Below are 23523 nucleotides of genomic sequence, written 5' to 3'. Positions count from 1 at the left end.
TGGTACATGAGGTCAAGTACATGTGATACATTCCAAAGGGAAAAGAGATACAGGGAAGAGAGACACAAACATAATCATGTTCACATCAGGACAGGACAGAAAAGAAGGAAGCGAGAGAAAAAAATAGATTATAGGTATGAGTTATGGAAAGATAAAACTAAAAGATGCCCTTTTATCCAAACTTCTAAATACGAGCGTCTCGGTTGACTTTGACAGATCTGTCTACTTGCAATTGAATAAACTAAAGAAAGTTGCGAATTAATGAAAAGTGGAAACCTCACATGACATTGAATTTCAAAGGTAAATTAGTGAGAGATAAGCAAAACGAAATCCCAGTTCTGAGCATAAATTTGATAGCTTGTAAAAACCAATTTCCATTGCCACAGTGAAACAGGAAAGAGGTGTCAAAGTTGACAATTGCAATCACGTGTGAAATTGCTCTCCGTAAAGACCAAGCAATCAGTTTCCTACTGTAATTCCATTTTTAAGCGAACACCGAATTTAATCTATTTGATTTCGTTTTTAGCTCACCTGAGCTGAAAGCTCAAGTGAGCTTTCCTCATCGCCTATTGTCCGTCGTCTGTCCGTAAACTTTTTACATTTTCGACTTCTCCAGAACCACTGAGCCAATTATAACCAAACTTGGCCAAAAGCATCCTTGGGTGAGGGGCTTTCACTTTTGTTCAAATGAAGGGTCATGCCCCCTTTAAAGGGGAGATAATCAGAAAAATGCAAATATAGGGTGGGATCATTTAAAAATCTTCTTCTAAAGAACCACTGAGCCAGAAGAATGCAGATAATGCAGATTCAAGTTTGTTAAAACCATGGCCCTTGAGGGTAGGATGGGGCCACAATCGGGGATCGGGATGGGGCCACAATAGGGGATCAAAGTTTTACATACAAATATATAGAAAAAATTCTTTAAAAATCTTCTTCTCAAGAACCACTAAACCAGGAAAGCTGAAATTTACATGAAAGCTTCCTGACATAGTGCAGATTCAAGTTTGTCAAAATCATGGCCCCCAGGGGTAGGATGGGTACACAATATGGGATCCAAGTTTTACATACACACACATATATATATATAGGGAAAATCTTTTAAAATCTTCTCAAAAACTACAGGGCCAGGAAAGTGGAAATTTACATTAAAGCTTCCTGACATCGTGCAGATTCAAGTTTGTTGGAGCAACAATAGGGGATCAAAGCTTTACATGCGAATATATAGGGGAAATCTTTAAATATGAACGATGTGGCCCATGGGCCTATTGTCTATCTTCACCTTTTTCATAATATAATCCAATACCTATTTATACATATGTTTACACTCATAAAGGTTTTATCAGTAAAGACCTTGTGTGGTTTTATTCTAATTTACTTCTCATTAAAAACATTGACCCTTAATCTTAACACGGTATATCATAAACACCCTTAGCTGCACAGTTGCAGTTGTGAGTTTTCTGTTCGCATATTTGATGAATATTTGAAGGTATATTTATACACAAGTATAGTGGGAAAATATGTTAGGAATGTTTTTGATATCAATATATATCTATGATATTTTTGAGACAGCGATGTAAGAATACATCTATATAAAGCCCCAACCGTGCGCATTTTTTCTGTGCCGTAAAGCGAGGGGTTTTCCATGTATAAAGGGTGGATCTGTTGCTCTCTGGTCTGTCCCAATATTTCCCCAGAGAGCTAAAGATAAGCTTTTAAACCACCTCTTGGTATTGTTTTAATGAAAAATATGAAATTTCAAGATCATTTTGTCTATATAACTTGCACAAAATTGTTGAAACTTCAAAAGAACAATTTTTCGGGATAAAAACCAAATTCTGGGACGGAGTATAGGTATTGACGTTTGATTTTCATGGAAAAGGTGAAAAGAAAAGATGCAACTTTTAATATTTTTCCATGTACCTCATTGTTTACCACCACACGATATTTTACACAATTAATAGTGAATGACCACGGTTTTCCCCCCAATAGATACTGGTAAACCTGAGTAAGAAAATCCACAAGATAAATTAAAGGGGAATGGAACAATTTCTATCGCAGTTAATGTTTTAAAATAAATATTTTTTTAAGAACGTGGTCATATAGGAGCGGATCCAGAAGAGGCGTCTGATTCCCTATTTACATTTTTCAGTGAAGAAAATTATATTGAAAGAGTGAAATATGAAGACTCGTTGAATATCATTTTCTTTAGATTTGCTGGAATCGAGACCTTCCGCCCCCTATACTCCCAGTCCCCTACCATTTATATAGTTTTATAGATCGATTAAAACGTCACTCGCACGGAGAGAGAGAGAGAGAGAGAGAGAAAGAGAGAGAGAGAGAGAGAGAGAGAGAGAGAGAGGTTGCGCGATACAGAGCGTCCGCCTCCTGTGTCTTTATATCACAACACGATTTAATAGCTATACAGAACCTAAATATAGTCCAACAAAATGCATTGAAACAGATTAGAAAATCAATTTGATTGTGTATTTGCTTTGCATCCCAACGAGAATTTCCCACTCATATCGAGACGTCACCAGTCACAGATGACATGCCACAAATCTATAAAGCTCTATGTGTATGGTGCTCTGAGTGTCCTCATAAAGTAACTCTGAAAATCCTCACCCAACAAACAGTGACGTAGCTTAGGACTAAAAGACATCTCTTTACAAAGAGTTCTGTAGCTAACAATGTCTGCCCTACAAAGAGAGTTCCGTAACAGAGGCTGCTCTCCACAAAGAGAGTTCCGTCACGTAATACAGGTCGCTCCCCATAAAGAGAGTTCTGTAACTTATGACGTCCGCTCTTTACAAAGAGAGTTCTGTAACTTAGGACGTCCGCTCCTTACAAAGAGAGTTCTGTAACTTAGGACATCCGCTCCTTACAAAGAGAGTTCTGTAACTTAGGACATGCGCTCCTTACAAAGAGAGTTCTGTAACTTAGGACATCCGCTCCTTACAAAGAGAGTTCTGTAACTTAGGACGTCCGCTCCTTACAAAGAGAGTTCTGTAATTTAGGACGTCCGTTCTCTAACTTGGTACAAGTCGCGATCCTCTCCTGAAGTCTCGACTGCTTATATAATGATTCGCAGTAATTATTGCATACATGTATATATCTGTTTTGAAATAACCCCATTTGATTTGAATTGAAGTCGTACTTATTTTTTCACGATGTCGACGAAAGTTTTAAAATGTCCCAACGTTTTGTTTTTGAAAGATCCAGAGAGATATAACATGTTATATATGTCTCTCGTGATATTGACTGCATGTCCCTTCTATCATCAGGTAATTACGTCACTCTATACCAATGTGTGCCAACAGACCTGCTGTCCCGAGTCTAGAACTAGGCCCCTATGGGCCACCATAATTTATTTCCTAAGCGCCACCTAGTTTCCAAATAAGGAAATGTTACTCTGTGATTAGGCACTTCGCATTGACAGTAGTTCATTGACCAGTTGACATAACTTTTGCAGTACTAGAGTACTATAGACGCGTCCTAATTTGTTGAACATTATCGAGGGATCGTTACACACTCAGAACAATTCTGTGGATTACCTGCAGTACCTGGGACAGGTGTAAAACAGGTAGGTCACCCCTGCCTTGCAACATACCGGCGTATTCAAGGCAGCACAGGGGGGTTAATTTTAGATCGAGACTATATAATGTGTTTTTAAAAACTTTTCTTGCACAAAAAGTCAAAAATTATTTATATAGCATGATTAACAGCGTTCGTGTGAACACGCTGCATGTTGGGAACGGGTCTAGCGGGGACGATTTCACGCCATGTGCCATGGTCGGTTACCTGCGAATGCGAGGAATGCCCGTCACGCCACCGCACTGCATTCTTTCAGTACTTAGCTTCTCTGTAGTCCTTCCTGTTGAGAACCCACGCCGCATTGATTACTTGTTCTTACTGTAATTAATATGATTAACACTGAAGGCGCTCTTCAGAATCCTCTTTCATTTTGTTGGGGATTTTTTTTTTTTTCATGCGACAGAACTTTTAACGTAATACTGATGTTTTTTGTTTTTGTAGAAAGTGTACATGTTTCTGATGTACAGATATGTCTGGGGGGTCATTTTTAACAACAGGAAGAACTGGCAAAACGACCATCATAAACAGATTAACCACTCACTAACAAAACGAAGGCTAGGATCGAATTGTTTAAAGTCCTCTTAAACCTTTGTTGGTATTTGTGCCATAAAAATCCTAATGATATATAGGTTGACCCGTCACACCCCTCGAATCCTGCTTTATGGTACTTTAACATGCAGCAAATACAACTGTTTTAAAAACAGTTTAGGTCAACTTTTCTATGTAAGGAAGCGAAAACAATATACAGATTTTTACCCAGTGCTTTCAGTAGTTTTGTTTTGAACATATTTTATTGAAGAAATAAAAAGGATTGGGAACAAGTTCTAAGAACTTTAATACAAGTCCCTCCCCTAAAATGTTCAGTAATATTAACTAGACAACAGGAAATGTTCAGTTGGACTCAATGGACTGTGTATATTAAATGAATTGTATTTATAGTCCGCAGAGACCAACTTCACTTCCAGTAACTGTACGTGTATGTTCCAGTTGTAAGAGAATTATTTATCAATTTTGTTCTTCTTTTGGTTTCAATCATGTTATGAAACACCTGGGGCGATTATGATTGGTTGTTTTTAATTTTACAATCTTTGAACTTTTCCCTTGTACATGATCTGTCTATTGCATGTTTACATGCAGAGTTGACATCTGAAGGAAAGACGTTTTCACAAAATCCGGAAGTCCTGCAAGTGGGAGAAATAGTTCACATAACATGTGCTCGTTGGTAATATATATTTAATATAAAACTCGAGTTTAAGTACTAACTCGCACTGGTAATGGAACTTATCTAACTGCGCACGATGGATTTGAGTAGACTCGTGTAAATTTCTTGTAGTTTATGGTTGACTTATGTACTATTTCTGTTATCTTGCGTGGGTACTTTGTAAAACATCACGCCATGGCTTTCAGTCTAAGTACTTTATGACATAGTACTTGTGCAGAGATAACTCCACAAAATATTTAAACAAGTGTCCCAGCCTTCTTAAGATGAGTCTTTTCTGATTGGACAGTGTAAAGCATATTAAGTGTTATGTTTCTAGATTAAAGCAAAGAATAGTTTAGAGATGGTCTGTATAAACAGGCCTTTCATGGCGATAGGAGAGTCTGGGGTATACAAGGACTTTTAAATCGAGATTAGACTTTTAAAAGATTGCATTGATAAATACAGAATTATTATGCAACTGATATGTCTTCATGCCATTTCTGCCATGCTTGTTAATGTGTTTTGATAATGAATCATTCTGCTTCGATTGGTTTTAGCACCTTGTAATTGATCCTGTTTTGTGGTAAATCGAAAAGCGGCTCCCAGCTTTTACATATGCGTTCTTATAATTTAATTCATAAACTTAACAGAATTAATGATCGAAGCAAACGATGAGTGATTTTCTGTTTATATATATTTATATATATATATATATATATATATAGAGAGAGAGAGAGAGAGAGAGAGAGAGAGAGAGAGAGAGAGAGATCAGACATGTAATGCACTACATCTGTGAAAGTCTATCCAGTTACCAGCTTTCATTGCCACCTTATGTTCTTCGCTATTCAAATGACGGTGAAACTCATTCAAGTCTATATACCTCCTGTCAACGTAATTGCTAAACAAGATCTATGTTCTTCATGCCCCAATTGGTTTCCTCAACAGGTACTGACCGTTTTTCTGTGTGAAACTCAAAACCCCACACAAATAGCATGAACAAAATTATTCATTTTGTGTTTGTCAGTTTCAAATAGAAAGTACAATAAAATGACAATTTGAAATCAGATCTTTGATCCGCTCGTAAGTGATCATGATATTACAGGAGCGGATCAAAGATCTGATTTTAATTAGATTGAATAACATGAAAGATAATTTGTTGGTAATGTTTTCTTCACATACTAGTGCATATATTTCAAATTCGTTTCTTATCAATAAATCTAACTTATATAATTATTTTTTGTTTTATTTTGCAGACGACATGGCACATAGGCCCCATGCCTATGGATTGACGGGTGAAGTGCAGAGGAAGGTGAGAAATGACGGGTGGTGTCCTAGCATAAAATTTCTCCCATGCACAAAATCAGTATAGTTCCCAATGACACTTTTCGCCAACCAAGGGTGACGCCGCGCGGTGTTTCTTTCCACGCCGTGGAGCGTCACCCCCAGGCCTTAGTTAGTGAAGGTGCCCCCATAATCACAGGTTCGTGGGTTCATCCCCCAGAATAACTAATTACATGAGTTGATTTAATTATTTTTTGTTGAAAATCTCTATAATGCTTGTCAACAAAATACCTTTTCTGTTATAATATCCAGTGAGGGTATTTTTTGAAAGGAATTAAGTTATTTTGGAATTTTGAGGATATGTAAGACTTAGTTGACATGCATTAGAGAGATTTTCAACATTAAATCAACTCTTGTAGGCTACCCGGGGGTGGGGCTTAACCCAAGCACCAGTGAATTATTTGATACAGGGTTGCCCCTTTAAACTGGGTCGTAGCAAATGTGGGTCGTAGCAAACGTGTTTCAGGATTAATAAAGTAATGGTTTGAAGCATATTTCTTAGATTGTCTCCATATACTTCATATATAATCAATATCATTAGCATCGATCTTCATAAAATCTTTGGAGATATGAATCCTTGTCAGAACAAAAGAAATTATTTATGAATATTAGTCTGTAACTGTGTCCAAATTGTTAATATTCTTTCTGACCCACAATTTTGACCTATGAGTCAGTAGACCCTAGGAAATAAGTTTTTCGGACAAAAACCGTTTGTTGCTTTCAAGTCTACTCTCAATTTCTATTTAGACTTTAATATTTGTTGCATGATGTAGCTCATTATTAGTCTGTCTCTTGTTGATGCTGAATGGTAAAAATTCCACATATCTCCTTGATATTCTGATATAAAACACAGTACACTGCCTAATTAATCAAAATTAGTATAATATCATGTCTGTCTAGTGTAAAATGAAACCATAAACTTTATAAACATAAGCACACAAACAAGATAATCATACAATACTGACATAAACGCGTTTTTCACCCTGTCAAGGGAAGTAACCTATCATTTTTCGTAAAATGCAGTTTTAAATGGATGACTGTTTTACCAATTTTGTCGTAGATTAAGGGAAAATACGACGAGAAATTGGAGCAAGGTGCCCGCCTGTGGATTGAAGCAGTACTGGATATGGAGTTGGTACCGGTAAGTATATGTAGACTGACATAGGAAAGAAATTGCCATAATCATTGTGCTTGTAATTCACTATAATATATATACTTTGTGTCTAACTGTGGGCCCGCAACTCAACTCCACTCAGATAAAATGAATACCAAAGCATGTACTCCGTGCTAGTGCCGTGCATGTAATTTGAATTTCCGCTGTCCGGAAAGACCCGAGAAGTTGCGATGCGTACTCTCAGGAGTCCTCCTGTCAACTGAACTTAAAATTTAATGAATCCTACCTTCTCTCTCTTTCTCTTTTATTATTTATAGTTCGTTCACAATTTTCTGTCATTTTATATATTAAGGGAGCGGATCAAAACACGCCGTTGGGAGAGCGAGATTTCCAGGGGGCCCTTAAGAATGGTGTTATTCTGTGCAGGTAAGTTTACTAAATGAATTCTATTTATAGGCAAAAGATAGTATATTTCCGTGTTTGTTTGGAAAAAAGAGATAGGGAAGTGTTCCAGTTTTTAGGATCAGGGTTGTTTTTTGTTTTTGTTTTTTGTTTTTTTGTTTTTGTTTTGTTTCTTGACACTCCTAGTAGATCTTTGTGTGTATAGTTTAAGTAGGTCGTATAGACTTTATCAGTAATTTCAAGTTCTTTATAAGGCCCAAAATAAAAATTGATTTGTTTGATGTACTCCGACCGACCCGTCAAATTTGCTCCTACCCGATCATTTTTTTGCAGCAATTTTAAATTTCTTTTTTTTTTTTTTTTGGTTCCCTTGAAAAATAGAAAATTCTCCTTACTTTAAAACTAAATATTAAAAAATTTCATGACATTAAAAAACAAACAAACAAAAACACCTACCTACCGACCCACCTTGAAAAATGTGGGTCGGAGTACATCAAACAAAAATATTTTTAATGATGGCCTAAAGAAATGATTGTGACCGGTAAAAATGTATATAGAAAAGATTTGGGATCGGCACTCCGGATTAAAAGATATTTAATTGTTTTAGGGGGAGATGGGAATGTGACTGCAGACCTGTAGCTCTCTGGGGCCCAGGATTCCCGAGAGATATGTTCTGTGGAATATTGCATAGAGATGATTGTTTTAATTTTTAAAACATCCAATATAATTTAGCATTACATGGAATTTAAAGAATTTTTTATCGCCCATTTATTTCAGATTAATGAATGCCATAAAACCAGGTACCATAAGGAAAATTAATGAAAACACTATGGCCTTTAAAATGATGGAAAATATTGAGAGTTTCCTGAAAGCTGCCCAGGACTATGGCTGCAGAGAGATCGATCTCTTCCAAGTAGTGGACCTATATGAACGGCAAAATATGACGCAAGTTGTTAACGGAATTTTTGCATTGGGGCGATTGGTAAGGAACCAGAATGAAAAAGTATTTTGAACAGCTTGAAACTTTCATTACAGTTCGATTTTCCCCTTTCTATACATTGTTGCTATTCCTATAGCGACTTGACCGCCTCGCATGCGCTTAGTCAAATTCTGTTCTTTATTTTGTAAACGTTTATCGCTTTATGCTGACTGTCCGAGGTTAGTGTCAGTATTTCTCGGACGAGACATTTAGCTCAGATATTGCTTTCAACAGCGCCGTGATTGAAATTAACATGTTCATTCCGTATTATTTACATTTCCAATGGGCCTTCAAGAGCCATTTCCTCATGGGTGCGTGTGAGCAATGCATGTCTGAATACATATAAATACAGTATGTCTACTTTAACGGCTGGGAGTTCCGACAAAAATGATACAAAATATAAATTTCATTTTTGAAAATACATCAGGGTATGAACTGCAATGCTTCAAGCCGGTATACTTCAGGAAGTGCAATATTCACTTCTTAAATAACGCTTGCTGACAGTCGCTGCACATGAAAATTCCAATCTTTTCATGCTGTAAGCATATATAAAGCGAGCAACGGTAACACGAAATGCAGACAGACAGATTTTAGTAAAACCAATTTAAGACAATAAACATACTAATAGTATGATCCAACTTAAAGAATAGTAGGCTATACGCTATTCTTGTCGATTGTAGCTGTGCATGTTCATTGGGGGATTTAGCACCCCCCACCCTAAAATTTTCAAATTTAAGGTAAATCGCGGTATCTTGTTTCGGAAAATGTACTAAACGATAAAAGAAGCAATAATTTCTTCCACTCCCGGAGAAATAGATTACAAAATCTTTTGATTTCTTGAATTACTTTATTGGGAGAACTTAATTTTCCCCCCAAAAAAAACTTAAAATTTGGGTCATTTTATTAATTTCACCTTTAAAAAATGATAGTAAATAGTACAAATGACTAAATAGGAAAAATATTTCAAGCCCCATAAATCTGTACAATCCAGGAGCTTCCGGGGGCTTCGCCCCCTGGATCCCCATGAGGGCTTCGCCCTGGACCCACTGCCTCACAAAGTGACGCCCCTCCTAACCGCAATTCCTGGATCCGCCCCTGATGTTCGTACATATGTAACTGTTAGACACGTGTGTATAATATACTCACCCTGAGTCTAGTCGAGAAGGTAAATCAATCATATTGCGCATGCTCATACGCGCATATTTCATTTCTGTGATGTTCGATAACGTACGACGTCGTCAAGCGTTTTTCCACGAATACGGTCTATGAAATGGCTACGAATCGTAGAACAGGGGATCATGGGACAAGACTATGAAATGACAAACGTTCGCTAATGAAGACCTTGGAATGTTCTGATTAGAATGTCATTGAAAATATATATGTATCTTAAAGCAGAACGCATTTTATATTACAAATTAAAGATATAGTTTTGACTTGGCTGATCTTAATTATTTTTGCATTTGCAGACCCAGAAGAACGGTTTTCAGGGTCCTGCGTTAGGTCCCAAAGAGGCCGACTACAACCCTAGGAATTTTGATGAGGATACAATGAAGGCGGGACAGACAGTGATAGGTCTACAAGCAGGGTCAAATCGGGGGGCCTCTCAAAGTGGGATGAACTTTGGTAAAACACGCTCTATCCTGGACTGACGGCGCCATCATCGTTGAGAGTAAGATATCACATCCACCTCGGCATTCTACCCGCCATTGCTAGTGCCATCTGCTGTCAGATAATCAAAGTGTACCACGTGTTCAGTATTATCCAATGGAACAGTTTTCTCTGATATTTAAACATTGATGATATTGTTTGCAAAGCGGAAAAAGAAATATGACAGCAAGTCTAGGTGAATATTCTACAAAATCCAGGTAGTAGATTTATGTCATTGTGTCATGCTTGTATGTGTGCCGGTATGTTTTCAGGGGAAAAAACTATAGCATTTAAATGATGTAACCGGTTTGTGTATTAATGATACGAAATTTTGTACTCCAATATTTTGTGTATGTTTTATTCAGGTCTGATTAGTCATAGTTTTTTGTGTGTATGTTTGTTGGATTACGCAAGCAATGGAATTATTAAGATGATTGTTAATTCAGTTTTTGTAAGAAATATTTGTTATCAGAAAGCCAGTGTGGAAAATGTGTTTAAGTTTTAAGGGGGCTATGCTTTTGTTGAATACATGTATACTAAGTTAAGTTTTGTACTTTCATACATTCCATTTGAAGCTGTTGATGTGTTGATCCACGGAAAGCTATGTAGAATAATATTCTTTCTGATTTTCATGATTAAGAAAAATATTGTAGATGCTTTATGAAGTCCATGACCACTAGTCCAAGCAAATTTGAAATACACAACAGGGGCGGATCCAAAATATTTTCAGGGGTGTGTGTTGTTACCTTAGATTATTATTATTTACAGTATTTATATAGCGCATTATATAATAAAACAAATTACTCTAAGCGCTTTACATTAAAACAGCAATACCACTAGATGATACGGAAAGGGAATTGCACCATAAAGATGACACAAATTAACCATTTTCTGGGTAAAAATTATCCTACGAAAGGGGGTCCGCCTCTGTACAATGTATTAATTTCACAATGTAAACCAAGTTGCAGATGCCTATATACATTTAAGTAGTATGTAACCATTACTGTCTCTGTTTAAAGTATATTGTTGTTTGATATGTACGTCTTGTATCAGCCTAATAAAATCAAAATGACTTTTTACCCTAATGGGCGTTCCTCTTTGTGTCTAAAGTGACAGCTTCACAGTCGTACAAAGTCATGGGACGAAGAATTGTCAAAGGCGTCAACATAGTTCCACCCTAACAGTAACGATTTTAGACGATTGAAGAGATTGTATAGGTACTCGATCAACACCTGAAAACTCTTCAGTACTGAAACATTAGTCTAAATGCACTAAGCCAGGGAATCTCTTTTGTATTTTCCTTGCCAAATTAATGTAGGTGATTTCTAACTTTAGACATATTATCGTTCATTTTCTGTTGTTGCTTTACACTACTCTCGTATATTCAAAATGACCACTGCTATATCGTACACTAAAAGTATTTTAAAACATCTTTTCATGAAATATAGATGCAGAGGAATCTACAGGAAGCGATTATGTCCCCGTAGTAGGTTAGGCAGTATACCTCCTTTAGTATACTAAAACGTCCCAAATTGTAATCTCGTTGTAAAATGTTTGGGGAAATCCACTGGGGGGATGAACGGGCGAGTGTCTAAATTAATTTTCGTAACTGATATCAAGCAAATTGTATAATATTGACTCGATGACGGGTGCGTTCCGGCCTCTCAGTGTCGGGATATGGAGCGGTTAAATATAGCACGAGATATTCCCACCATTAAGGTAAATCCATACTCGTAGTTTTATCTGATACAAATTTTAAAAGTGTATTTATTTCCATTTATTAGAGTTAAAACTAACAAATTATCAATTAAAATATATAGGTCATCACACTTTTTAAAATGCGAGAGACGTACTTAAACAGAATCATATATGGCACCGTCAGAAAATTGCATGCAATTTTCCTTAAACAGCCTTATCAAAATTTCATACAAACTGGTTATGACGATATAATTGCATTCATAACAATTTTATGAAACTATCTTCACAAAAATATACAAAATGTCTATAAAAATAAAGGAAATCTATCACATAATAGACTTGACAAAGAAATCAATAAAAAAAAACCCGAGTTATTGCCATTGGATTCAATATTTTAAAAAGTATCATGGATTATTCATCTATAACTTAGACTTTTGAAATAGTTTATTTTTAACTAGATTTTGTACAATAACTATCGGAAAAGACTCTAACAAAATTTATGTTCATATCATGCATAAATCTAAACAAATCATTGATTTTGCAAAATCTGATGACATCACAGGAACTTTAATTCAAATAAACTTATTTCAACTCTAAAGTTTCGTTTTCGTAATCTTGAATGTTGTGGCCGAACCCGACATGGGTGTAACCCTGTCTGGTACAAATGTGACTATTTAATGATGCTGTGAGACATTAAAAACTTGACAATGATGGTTAAGGTGTCAGGCCTTTATCCTTTGTGAAGGTCAGTCACTGGTATTCATCACGAGCCTGTGTATGGCGGTCTCTTACTTTATCTTGGTCCACTTATTAGCTCACCTGAGCTGAAAGCTCAAGTGAGATTTTCCTGATCACCTATCGTCCTTCGTCCGTCTTCAAAGTTTACACATAATTTACATCTCCAGAACCATTGGGTCAATTTCAACCGAACTTGCCATTAGTCCATGTTGAAGGGTCACATCCTTTTTTAAAGAGGAGATGATCAAGAAATAGCGAAATGATGGTTCGTCTTTAAAATATGTTCTCAGGAACCACTGGACCAGAAAAGACAAAACCTATGTGAAATCTTTCTTTAAGAATGCAGATTCGAATTCGAAATTGTTCGTTCAAATAATTGATTCGGGTGGTAGGGGCCACAATAGCGGATTACAACAAGGCCTTAATAAATCATATTCATATCAGGCGCGTAGCCAGGCGTACAATCGTTTTTGTAACAAGAACAAAGAGAGAGAGAGAGGGGGGGGGGTTGGGGTTAAAATATCAAAAGGTAGTGAAGGGCAATATATATGACAATTATATTTGTCTTCTCCTACAATCAGTCAATTACTTGGTCTGTCAAAACCAGTTAACACTCTATCTTTCTCATTTTTGAGAGTTTACAAGTGTTTCTCCGCATTCCGTACAAAAACAGAACAGACCTCGAATATGGCTGCGTAACAAATTTTATAAAGTGTACGAAAAATGTGTTCAGGAGGGTCGAATATACACATCGAAATCGCCTAAAATTTACCAGCTTCGCCCCTGGGCCCCCACCAGGGCTTTGCCCGGGACTCATTGGGGCCTTAAGCCCCCCCCCCCCCCACCCCCACTGCCTAATAGGGTGTCGACATCAAAAGTACCCTGGCTACGCCCCTGCATGTGCAAGCATCCCGATGTAGTACATATTCAAGTTTGTTTAAATCATTATTACAGTGGATAGGGCGGGATCACAATATATTATCAAATATTTTTCTCAAGAACAACAGGGTCATGATAAGTCATAAATGCAAATATCCTCAAGTAATGGAGTCAGGTTTGTTCCATTTGTGACTCCCGGAGGTTGGATGAGGCCACAACAGGGGTTCAAAGTTTACATGGTAATATATGTATAATAAAAAGTCTTTAGAAATCTTTTTTTTGTTTGAACAGCTATGCTATGATAAGTCGTGAATATACTGATTCCAAGTTTTACATGGTTGGGAAATTAGAATTTTCTTTACATATGGAAAAAAGGTAAAATTTTACATGATACATGAACATAAGGGAATACAAGTTGCGTTTCAAGTTGGGTTAAGTCATAACCGCTTTTGTCTTAGGTTGGGTTTTAACATGGGTTCAAAAGTTTTCGTGGGAATAATGAGGTTAAAATTTTCTTTTCAAAAATCTGCTCAAGCGTCTTCACTGTTAGTAATAATGATAGTTATGCCTCCCTCATTCTGCCAAGAACAAACGAACACAATTTGGCTAATTTTCACCCTTTACTATTTGGCGTCATACAATTATGATTTTTTCCCCTGCAATGCTAGCTACCTTTATCACCCTATAAAACAACAAAGAGTGACATTTCATTGTTTATATTTATATGTATCTATTAAAATTTAAATATAATTAAACTAGATTTAACTGAAATATCATATAGTTGACCATTTCGTTACTGTAAACGGGACAGCCAATGCACCCCTTGACCTTGACGACAATATAAAAGCTGGGGCGTTAGCCGAGGCTTTTACATTTCAAACACAGGGGCTAAGCCCGTTTTTGTTATTTTAAAAACCAGTGACTTGAAATTTGGCATGCAAGTAGTTAAAACATTAATCTATGCAAGGAAAACGACAAATTACGCATAGCTTACCTAGTTTAAGATTTTTTAGGCATTTGAAGCGAGTGGTTAGTTTTTTTTATCTGTGTCAGAGTTAGACCCCTTTCTATATAGTTCAGGCCCAAAACGGGCTTAGCCCCTGTGATTTCAAACAACATTTCGAGACCAAGGAGGTTATCCTGAAACATACATAAAAACAAGAACTTTATTTCTATTTTACTACGGCTCAGAAATATACAGCCGATCGCTTTCTTATATAGCTACGAATTAAGTCACGGTGACGTCATGGCAGTTTTCCGAAACGGCCAACATTGATTTTTGCTGGCGAAAAAGGTGAGATGGTAGGGGACTAGGGGTATTCTAAATCTATTTTGAAAAAAAAAAATTCATGTATTTAGTTTAATGTTAATCCATATATCAATTGTTTTGGATACACAGTTGACGGAAAACTTGTCCGTGCATCGCCGTGTTTACATGGATATACAGCTCTCGGAATGCAGACGAATGGTTTATATACTCTTCAGTCATTTATGGATTTGTTTTACAACATATATTGACTGATTTTTATGATTATAAAATTGAATTATCAGTCATCGACTTTATTGTTGCATTAGAAAAACTCGAAGTGCAAGCGAGATATATGGAGCGCCAAATTAACAAACTCAAATAATTGAAGATATCTTCAATTATTTGAAGATATCATCAATTCATTTGATGCACGCAACAATTGAATCAAAGATCTCTTCAAATAATTAATGATATCTTCAATTCTGAATTATTGCGCGCATTAATTGAATTGATGAGAGAATTAATTCTTCAGCTGATTTGATGCGCGCTTTAATTGAATTAATGATCTCTTCAAATGAATTAATGATATCAACAATTGAATTGATGCACGCTATGTACAATTCAATTGAAGAGAGCAATAATTGATATAATGCGCGCATTAAATCAATTGATGAGAGCAATAATTGAATTGATGTGCGCATTAATTCATTTGATGAGAGCAATACTTGATTTAATGCGCGCATTAAATCTGATTAAAATCCGCTCCTCGATCCGCTCCTTTATTTCATTTGATTTGTCGCTACTCGAGTAGCGACAAATCAAAAGAAATAAAGGAGCGGATCGAGGAGCTGATTTTAATCAGATTGTGCGCGCATTAATTCAATTATTGCTCTCTTTAATTGAATTAATGATATCTTTAATTCATTTGAAGAGAGCAATAATTCTTTTAGAGAGAGCAACTATATAATTAAAGATATCTTCAATTCAACATATCCACAATTGAATTAATGATATCTTTAATTGAATTGTTGCTCTCTTTAAAAGAATTGATGCTCGCATTAATTCCTTATACAAAAGCATTGTAAATGATTTAAAGATATCTTCAATTGAATTAAAGAGACCATCAAATTATTTATACCGAGCTCTAAATTAATTATTGCGAGCAATATTTCTATTAAATTGATGCTCTCATCAAAGATGAGAGCAATAATTGAATTGTTCAAAGCGCGCATTAATTCATTTGATGAGAGCAATAATTGATTTAATGCGCGCATTAATTCAATTAAAGAGAGCAATAATTGAATTGATGATGTTTTCAAATAATTGAAGATATCTTCAATTATTTGAGCTTATGTTAATTTGGCGCTCCATAGAGATGTGTATCAATTTTCTCATTATCAGTTAATTTAGTACGTATGAAGGTATATCGTAGAATAATGACCGCGGCATTCCTTTGATCTTTACAATAACCGTTGTAGAATTGTATCTAACGGACACAGAAAGATCCCCATTATGTACATAGGTTAACACGAGTCGGAGCGATTGAGACAAAAGTGCATATGTCATTAAAGTCAGAGCTACCAAAGGCGGATCCAGCGCCGGTGCGCCCCCCCCCCCCCCCCCCCCCCCCTGTTTGAATTTAAAGCCTACAATTATATGTTTTATTCATTACCAAAAAAATTACAAACGTCCACAAAAGAGCAAAATATACGTATGTAGACGTTATATGTTCATTATCTAAATGAAAAAGAACCTACTCGATCTCTTATTGGCACAATTTCGTTAGCTTCTGGGGGCTTTGCCCCCTGCACCCCCATCAGTGCAAAGCTTCAAGGCAACCCCAGCCTTCTACTGCGCCCCCCCCCCCCGTTATGAAATTCCTGGATCCGCCACTGGCTACTGTACACATGTTGTAACCCCTTCTATTTTTTGCACTTATAAATGCGATGTGTTTGTTGTGTCTACTTGTGAGTACATGTATATTACAATTCAAGTGTTTCTGGGGCCGAACCCCGATTGTACCCTTAAAAATAGATATTGACTATTCATTCACAAAACGCTTTATAAGCCAAAGTTTCGTGTTGCAGCAGGCAATGGCCTCACTGCTACGACCTGAACGCCATACATAGCACTTCATCCACAGAACTCTGGTGACGGCGTGAAAAAATCTCGAAGGATCGACACGTAATAAAAATACTGCACTATGTCATACACCACAGCTGAAAATGATGATTATATTTCAAATTAATTGATTTTGACACGTTCTAGCATTCAACGTACACTAGCTGTTCAAAACTGGTTGGCGATTGACAATGACGTTTCATAGTGGAGATCGGTAATAATTTGCGTGGGCGGTGATGACCAGTACATTATGACGTCATAATTGCAAGACGAGCTCTTGTGATATCACAATGGCGGGAGTCTAGACACGTACACAATTTATTTTACAAATAACATAAAATTAGGCGTTTGTTCCCATTCCATTCTGTGAGATTAATGCATCAAGAATCTGTCTATTGATACGTGTTTCAAAAGATGGATGTTACTAGATCCAGGAGGTAGGGTTTTCAGATTATTAATTATTAATATATTTATTGACTGATTATGATATTGTTTTACAATATACATGATATAAATGTACCTCGTAGAAGAGATTGGGAAACATACCCATAGGCGTAGTTTGGGTTCGAATATTACCGAGGCAGGGGGTCTGGGGGGCTGTGCCCCCCAGAAGCTATCGACATTTTAACAACGTAAAAGGTGGGGTTTTTTTTTTTTACCGAGGCAGCTGCCTCGGTTGCCTCAATGGAAGCTACGCCACTGATGCCAGTCTTACATAAAACTTAAAATACAGGGTCAAGAAAATGTCATCAATTGGCTTTCCGAACCCAAATATCACGGCAGTCATGGTGAACATCAATCTTTTTGAGGCATCAATATGGGGGAAAAGGTAGTTTGTTAAAACAAGTACGCTTCGAAATACACGGGAACTCCTTAACTGATCATGATTAAACTTTGGTTTAATTGCATAAATCTAACGAAATAAAGGATAAAACGAAATCCCATTTTCAGACCACCGCCATTTACGCCCCCTCCCCCTCTTTCTGTGACAACTGTTACTAATTGACATTGATACAAGCTATGATGATCAGTAGAACGATTTTTATCATCAAAGTCTGAATTTAAAAGCCAAAACAGGAAAGTAGATCTGCATACAACCTCATTCATGCACACACCTGATGACTCAATACCAGACCAAACACTGGTCAAACACAGGTATACTGGGTCTTCTGATGATAAAACAAGAATAAAGGATTATAATGCATTATAATGCCAATCTCTTAATTACATAGAATAGATCTTTTTTTTCAAATTCAGAGTCGAAACCGACAGGGTCTAAGGAAAGAAAGCCAAAAGATAAAAATTGAGACACCGCCATTTAGATTAGCTTTGACAGTTTTGTCACTTGGCGCTCTGGGTTGTTTTCTCGATAAAAGCAGGTGGCCTTATAATTACGATCCAGAAATAAGTTTGAATAATGTTATAGTAATGATTAGATCTAATGAAATTGAGCCCGGAATGAAATTTGTCTAAACGTTGGTCATTTTATGTACATGCGATCGAATCATTCGTGATTTTTTTTTTTAAAGAAGAAAATGATACATTTAGGAAAATTTAAATTAAAGGACTGATTTGGAAACAGTCAGTAAATGTCTTACTTCGTCAAGACCTATTCGTCGTATTCACATGAAAATGTCATTTAAATTTCGCACCTGTAAGTACTAATTAATCACGTGTTTAGAGGGTCAACGGAAGCAGGTCAACGGAAGTGCAGTGTAAATCCATGGACGCCGTTGTTTGATGGAAGTCTGTTGATCAACGAGAGCGAGGACAGTCTGACTGAGAGTTTGTTTGAGGGATACTTGTACAACACACACCTCACAATGCCTCCGAGCCGGCCGGTGACGGGCTCAAACAAGGCTCGTAAAAAACTCATCCGTCCCAGTTCTGCGTCTGCAAATCTTCACTGTTATTCTATAAGTGTACTGGACAATGCCCAGAGACCGGCCACAGCAGCCACGTCCGGACTGCTCTCAGACAAACCCCAAAGACCTACCACCCAAGCAGGAGGGTCCCGAAAACAATGGGAACCGCCAAAAGAAGACAACTCCTTTATCGAGGCGGCAAAACAGCCCCGCCGTTTGACTCTTGGGGCCGTGGATGGGATCCTGGAATTACAATCCATCAAAAGACCAGGAAATATTCAAGGATCGGTGTCACAGCAGCTGAAAAACAAGGTAATTTGAATTTGTTACGTGTTATGATTGTTTAGGGTGTCGCAATATTTGTGTTTTGAAATGACCATGTCAACATGCGAGGATTCCCGGTGACACGGTGGCATTGCTGCACACAGAACTAGCATTGCTTTCAAGTGAATGAGAAATTAAGAATAACAATATTGATAATGTGTTTCCTTCATGAAGTATTTAAGTAGCACCTTGTTCCATGTGCTGTACGAAAATGTAGGTCATTAGTAAAAAATGGCGATTGTTGTAGCAACTGCAAACTTCCGGTGGAAGTTAGGGGCCTGTATAAAGAGCCCAAATATTCCCTACAGCGGATCGAGTATTTTTAACAACTTACATATATACACTTACACGATGTCATGCATTATGAATTAAACCTACTGTACACAATATCAAACACATGTGGATCAAATGACTTGAAACGTGCACAATTTACAATATATAAACGTGTTAAAATTAAAATTTGTGTAAAAGACATTGTATAGGATGAGAAACAACATTACATCAAAATGTTGAAATGACAGGTGTGTGTGTGTGTGATATGTGCAGTTAATTAATTATGGGAAAAAATCAAACTAATTGCAAATGATATTGTACATGGATATTATATATCCATGTTAGATGCAGACAAAATTGTAAGAAATGTGATTAAAATCATATCAATGAATAACTACACTTTTCATACATTGATTACAATTAAAATCTTACTAATACCAGATTAGATCATGCACTACTTCTTATCAATAATGTGTAGATCTCAATGTGTATATATTACTATGTATATATACATACATGTACAAATGTATTTAATATATGATGTACATTCATGAAATTCATTCAGATTGAAATTATAATATTTGTTACTCATAAGCCATATATTTTTATAGGGTGAAAAGTACTTTTGAATATTTATATGCATTTAAATTATCTAACAAAAGATTTTAAGAACAATTTTCATGATGTAATGCAGATTTGTGAAAATTCTGTTTGCACAATAGAGAATTAACAGCTTATACCTCAGGAATAAATACCAGCTAGTTTGTTGATATATATGGGAATATGAAAACAGTTCAAGCATATACCTGTATTCAGCAAAATTAATTATATTTATTTAGCTGATTGTGCAGAAATTGATCTATGCAATTCAATGTCTTTATATCCCTATTATGCAAATAAGGTTAAGACATTCATTCCATAGTTAGTCACATTTTGTAATAAAGACTGGTTTTCTTTTTTTAATTATTATTTTAAGTTGAAATCTCTTTGTCCTTGTCACAATTTCTATCAGGAATAATAAAAATGAAACATTCAAAGTTTACTACCGACAAAATATAGGTGATTGTAAATTCTTTATTGATATATTTCATAAGAGCCCTGGTTAACGGCGTCCCTACGCTTCTTATATATCTCATTGATATGGGTAGTAAAAAATAAATAAATGAAATAAAATAAGATAAATTGAAATAAAATGTATAATGAAAATAAAAACAATATATATGCATATATATATATGACAATATAGAATAAGTGTTTTTGCTAATTAACATCTAGATGGCTGGAGTATTGGAAATAGATTAATTAAGTATACCAAACAAGATTAGTCATTTTCTGGGTGTCTGGCATGGTTAACTTTTCCACTATGGCATTCCCTCACAAGTACCATACCTAACTGATAGCTGGAATCGATGAATTTAACATGTAGAGAGCATATAAATGTCACATGTTTCTATACTGTAATCAGTCATTACAAATCTCAAAACTAATGAAAGCTTACCTGCCTGTGGAGTGAGGATCTCTGGGTCATTGATGGAGGACAGGTGTAACCCTTTCTGATGGACCTAGAACCATCAGTGTAACGCTGACAGATGTAGCCTTCACGATGGACCTGCTGCAAGATCAACTCCGGTCCGACTCAAGTGTGAACCTCCCCATTATTTATTCATCCCCAGCTTGTAGCCACACTATGATTGTATTAGGGTTTGTTTATCATTATGAATAATTGAATAATTATATCATGGAAACCAGTTCCCAGGGGATGTACTAAAGATCATTTCCCCGACTCTAAAGTTTCCTTATGTAAGAGTGAGGTCTTCTATGTATATAAAGAGTCTCAGAAAGCCCGGACAGTGAAGTCCAGCTGCAACATGGACTGGAAAAGCGTCAATTACAAGGAGCTGGTCAAGCCCATGGTTTTCCCCCAGAGGAGGGACAGTAGTGTTGTAGAGGTGGTGGATTCGGAAGAGGAAAATAGAATCACAAGAGGATGGGTAAAAAACCCCAAGTTTTCCTGTGATGTAATTTTTATTATAATAATGGAAATTGTTAGCAGCAAGTCTGTTTAAATGTGAGCAGTAAGTCTGTTTAAATGTGAGCAGTAAGTCGGTTTAAATGTCAGAGCAGTAAGTCTGTCTAAATGTGAGCAGTAAGTGTGAGGAGTTGGTTTGGTTTTTTATTTGAGAATTTTTCACCCATATAGACATCACCATTGTTAGTGAAGAGCTGGGAAAGTTTGGGCTATGCTCGGCGCTTAGAGCCTTTGAGCAGGGAGGTATCTTTGTCGTGCCACACCTGCTGTGACACGAGACCTTAATTTTTGTGGTCTCATCTGAAGGACTTCCCCATCTGATTGCTTCTTATAACAAGCAAGGGGTACTGAGGACCTATTCTAACCCAGATCCCCACGGGACATATGTGAGGAGTAAATTAATCTGCTTAGATATGAATAAATCTTTAAATATAAGAAGTACATCTGTTTAAATGTGAGGAGTGTATCTATTTAAATGTGAGTAGATCTGTTTTAATGTCAGAAGTAAATCTATTTAAATATGAAGAGTAAATCTGTTTAAATGTGAGGAGTATCTCTTTAAATGTGAGGAATAAATCTGTTTAGATATGAGGAGTAAATGTGTTTAAATGTGATTGATTGAATATTGTTTAACGTCCCTCTCGAGAATATTTCATTCATATGGAGACATCACCACTGCTGGTGAAGGGCTGCAAATTTAGGCCTATGCTCGGCACCTATAGCCATTGAGCAGGGAGGGATCTTTATCGTGCCACACCTGCTGTGACACGGGACCTCGGTTTTTGCGGTCTCATCTGAAGGATCTCCCCATTTAGTCGCCTCTTATGACAAGCAAGGGGTACCGAGGACCTATTCTAACCCGGATCCACACAGGACTGTTTAAATCTCGTTAAATATGAGGAGTAAATCTGTTTAAATGTGAGAAGTGAAATATGTTTGAATCAAATCTGTTTAAATATGAGGAATAAATCTGTTTAAATATGAGGAGTAAATCTGTTTAAATATGAGTAAATCTGTTTAAATATGAGGAGTAAATCTGTTTAAATATGAGGAGTGAATCTGTTTGAATATGAGGAGTAAATCTGTTTAAATATAAGGAGTAAATCTGTTTGAATATGAGGAGTAAATCTGTTTAAATATAAGGAGTAAATCTGAAGCGTAAATCTGTTTAAATATGAGGAGTAGATTTGTTTAAATGTGAGGAATAACATAGATCTGTTTAAATTTGAGGAGTAGATCTAATAGAATACTAGAAGTGAATCTACTAAATGTAAAGAGTGAATCTATGAAAATATGATGAGTAAATCTATTACATGTAGATGTCAAGTAAAAAAATATAAAAATGTGAAGAGAAATTTTGTAAATATGAGGATTAATTCTGTTGAAATATGAAGAGCAAATCTAAATATAAACTTAAAATCATATTAAAATCACATTAAATCATATAAAGTATACTTAGAATCATGTTAAAATCACTTAGAATCATGTAAAGTACTTATAAGATCGTTTTAAGTATACTTAATAAGACAGCAAATGTATTAAAGTCATTTCACTTTCAATTACTTGACTCGCCTGGTTCAGCTATTTTAGTAACTAGATTGTAGTTTTATCAAAAAGACGTTAAACATAATTTACTTGAATAAAAAAACAACAGATTAGCAAGTGTGAGCGCATTTATAAATATTTGACACCATATCTCTATTTTTAAAATATGTTCTCAATTTTGAAATGAAAGTTTAAAAAGGGAAATAACTGCCAATCTGCTCCGTTAATCAGTCTGCAAACCTCATCCTCTGCATACTGAGTTTCTCACCTGATTTCCTATGTAGGGAACGACTGCAAAAAGGCAAAATTAACGCTTCCTGTTGTTTCCAAAATCAATGAAGAAAAGTGGGCTATAGTTCCTATTGAACTTAGCATTCTTCTCGGTAGTCTATTATATAGTTCATTAGAAAAATTGGAAAAGCAATTTATGACACGGTGCAAATGACTACAGCATTTACAATGGCCACAACATTGTGTCGTGTTGCCAAGGCCTCTTGACAATCCATTAAAACTCTTCCACTTCGATG

The 23523-nt window shown here is 36.2% G+C and overlaps 2 protein-coding genes across 3 annotated transcripts in view; both read left to right on the top strand.

The window, feature by feature from the left end:
- The first annotated feature begins 3312 nt into the window (after window positions 1–3312).
- Window positions 3313–11360, top strand: LOC125678843 (myophilin-like). 2 transcript variants are annotated; one of them, XM_048917563.2, is made up of 6 exons: window positions 3313–3580; window positions 6046–6101; window positions 7194–7274; window positions 7600–7673; window positions 8427–8631; window positions 10095–11360. In XM_048917563.2, exons 2-6 carry the CDS (start codon window positions 6051–6053, stop codon window positions 10275–10277), a joined length of 594 nt encoding a protein of 197 aa, XP_048773520.1. In that variant the 5' UTR covers window positions 3313–3580; window positions 6046–6050; the 3' UTR covers window positions 10278–11360. The 2 variants fall into 2 exon arrangements, with proteins under 2 accessions (XP_048773520.1, XP_048773521.1); XM_048917564.2 differs by lacking the exon at window positions 3313–3580 and adding an exon at window positions 4695–4813.
- A 7294-nt stretch (window positions 11361–18654) lies between these two features.
- Window positions 18655–23523, top strand: part of LOC125680067 (WD repeat-containing protein on Y chromosome-like) — a 33191-nt gene continuing 28322 nt past the window's right edge. The window contains exon 1 of the mRNA XM_048919508.2: window positions 18655–19137. Coding sequence (XP_048775465.2) covers window positions 18784–19137 — 354 coding nt within the window. The 5' untranslated portion in view covers window positions 18655–18783. The remainder of the gene's footprint in view (window positions 19138–23523) is intronic.

This window comes from Ostrea edulis, chromosome 2 (assembly GCF_947568905.1).
Source record: "Ostrea edulis chromosome 2, xbOstEdul1.1, whole genome shotgun sequence".
NCBI classification, from domain to species: Eukaryota; Metazoa; Mollusca; class Bivalvia; order Ostreida; family Ostreidae; genus Ostrea; species Ostrea edulis.
The sequence above is the reverse complement of the archived record's forward strand: the minus strand, read 5'-3'. Positions and strand labels throughout refer to the sequence as shown.

Bases quoted from the DNA above. Each gene is read 5' to 3' on its own strand.
- LOC125678843 (XM_048917563.2), top strand. From the start codon at position 6,051: ATGGCACATAGGCCCCATGCCTATGGATTGACGGGTGAAGTGCAGAGG. The intron at 6,102-7,193 runs GTGAGAAATGAC...ATTTTGTCGTAG, and splicing joins CGGGTGAAGTGCAGAGGAAG to ATTAAGGGAAAATACGACGA. The intron at 7,275-7,599 runs GTAAGTATATGT...TTATATATTAAG, and splicing joins TGGATATGGAGTTGGTACCG to GGAGCGGATCAAAACACGCC.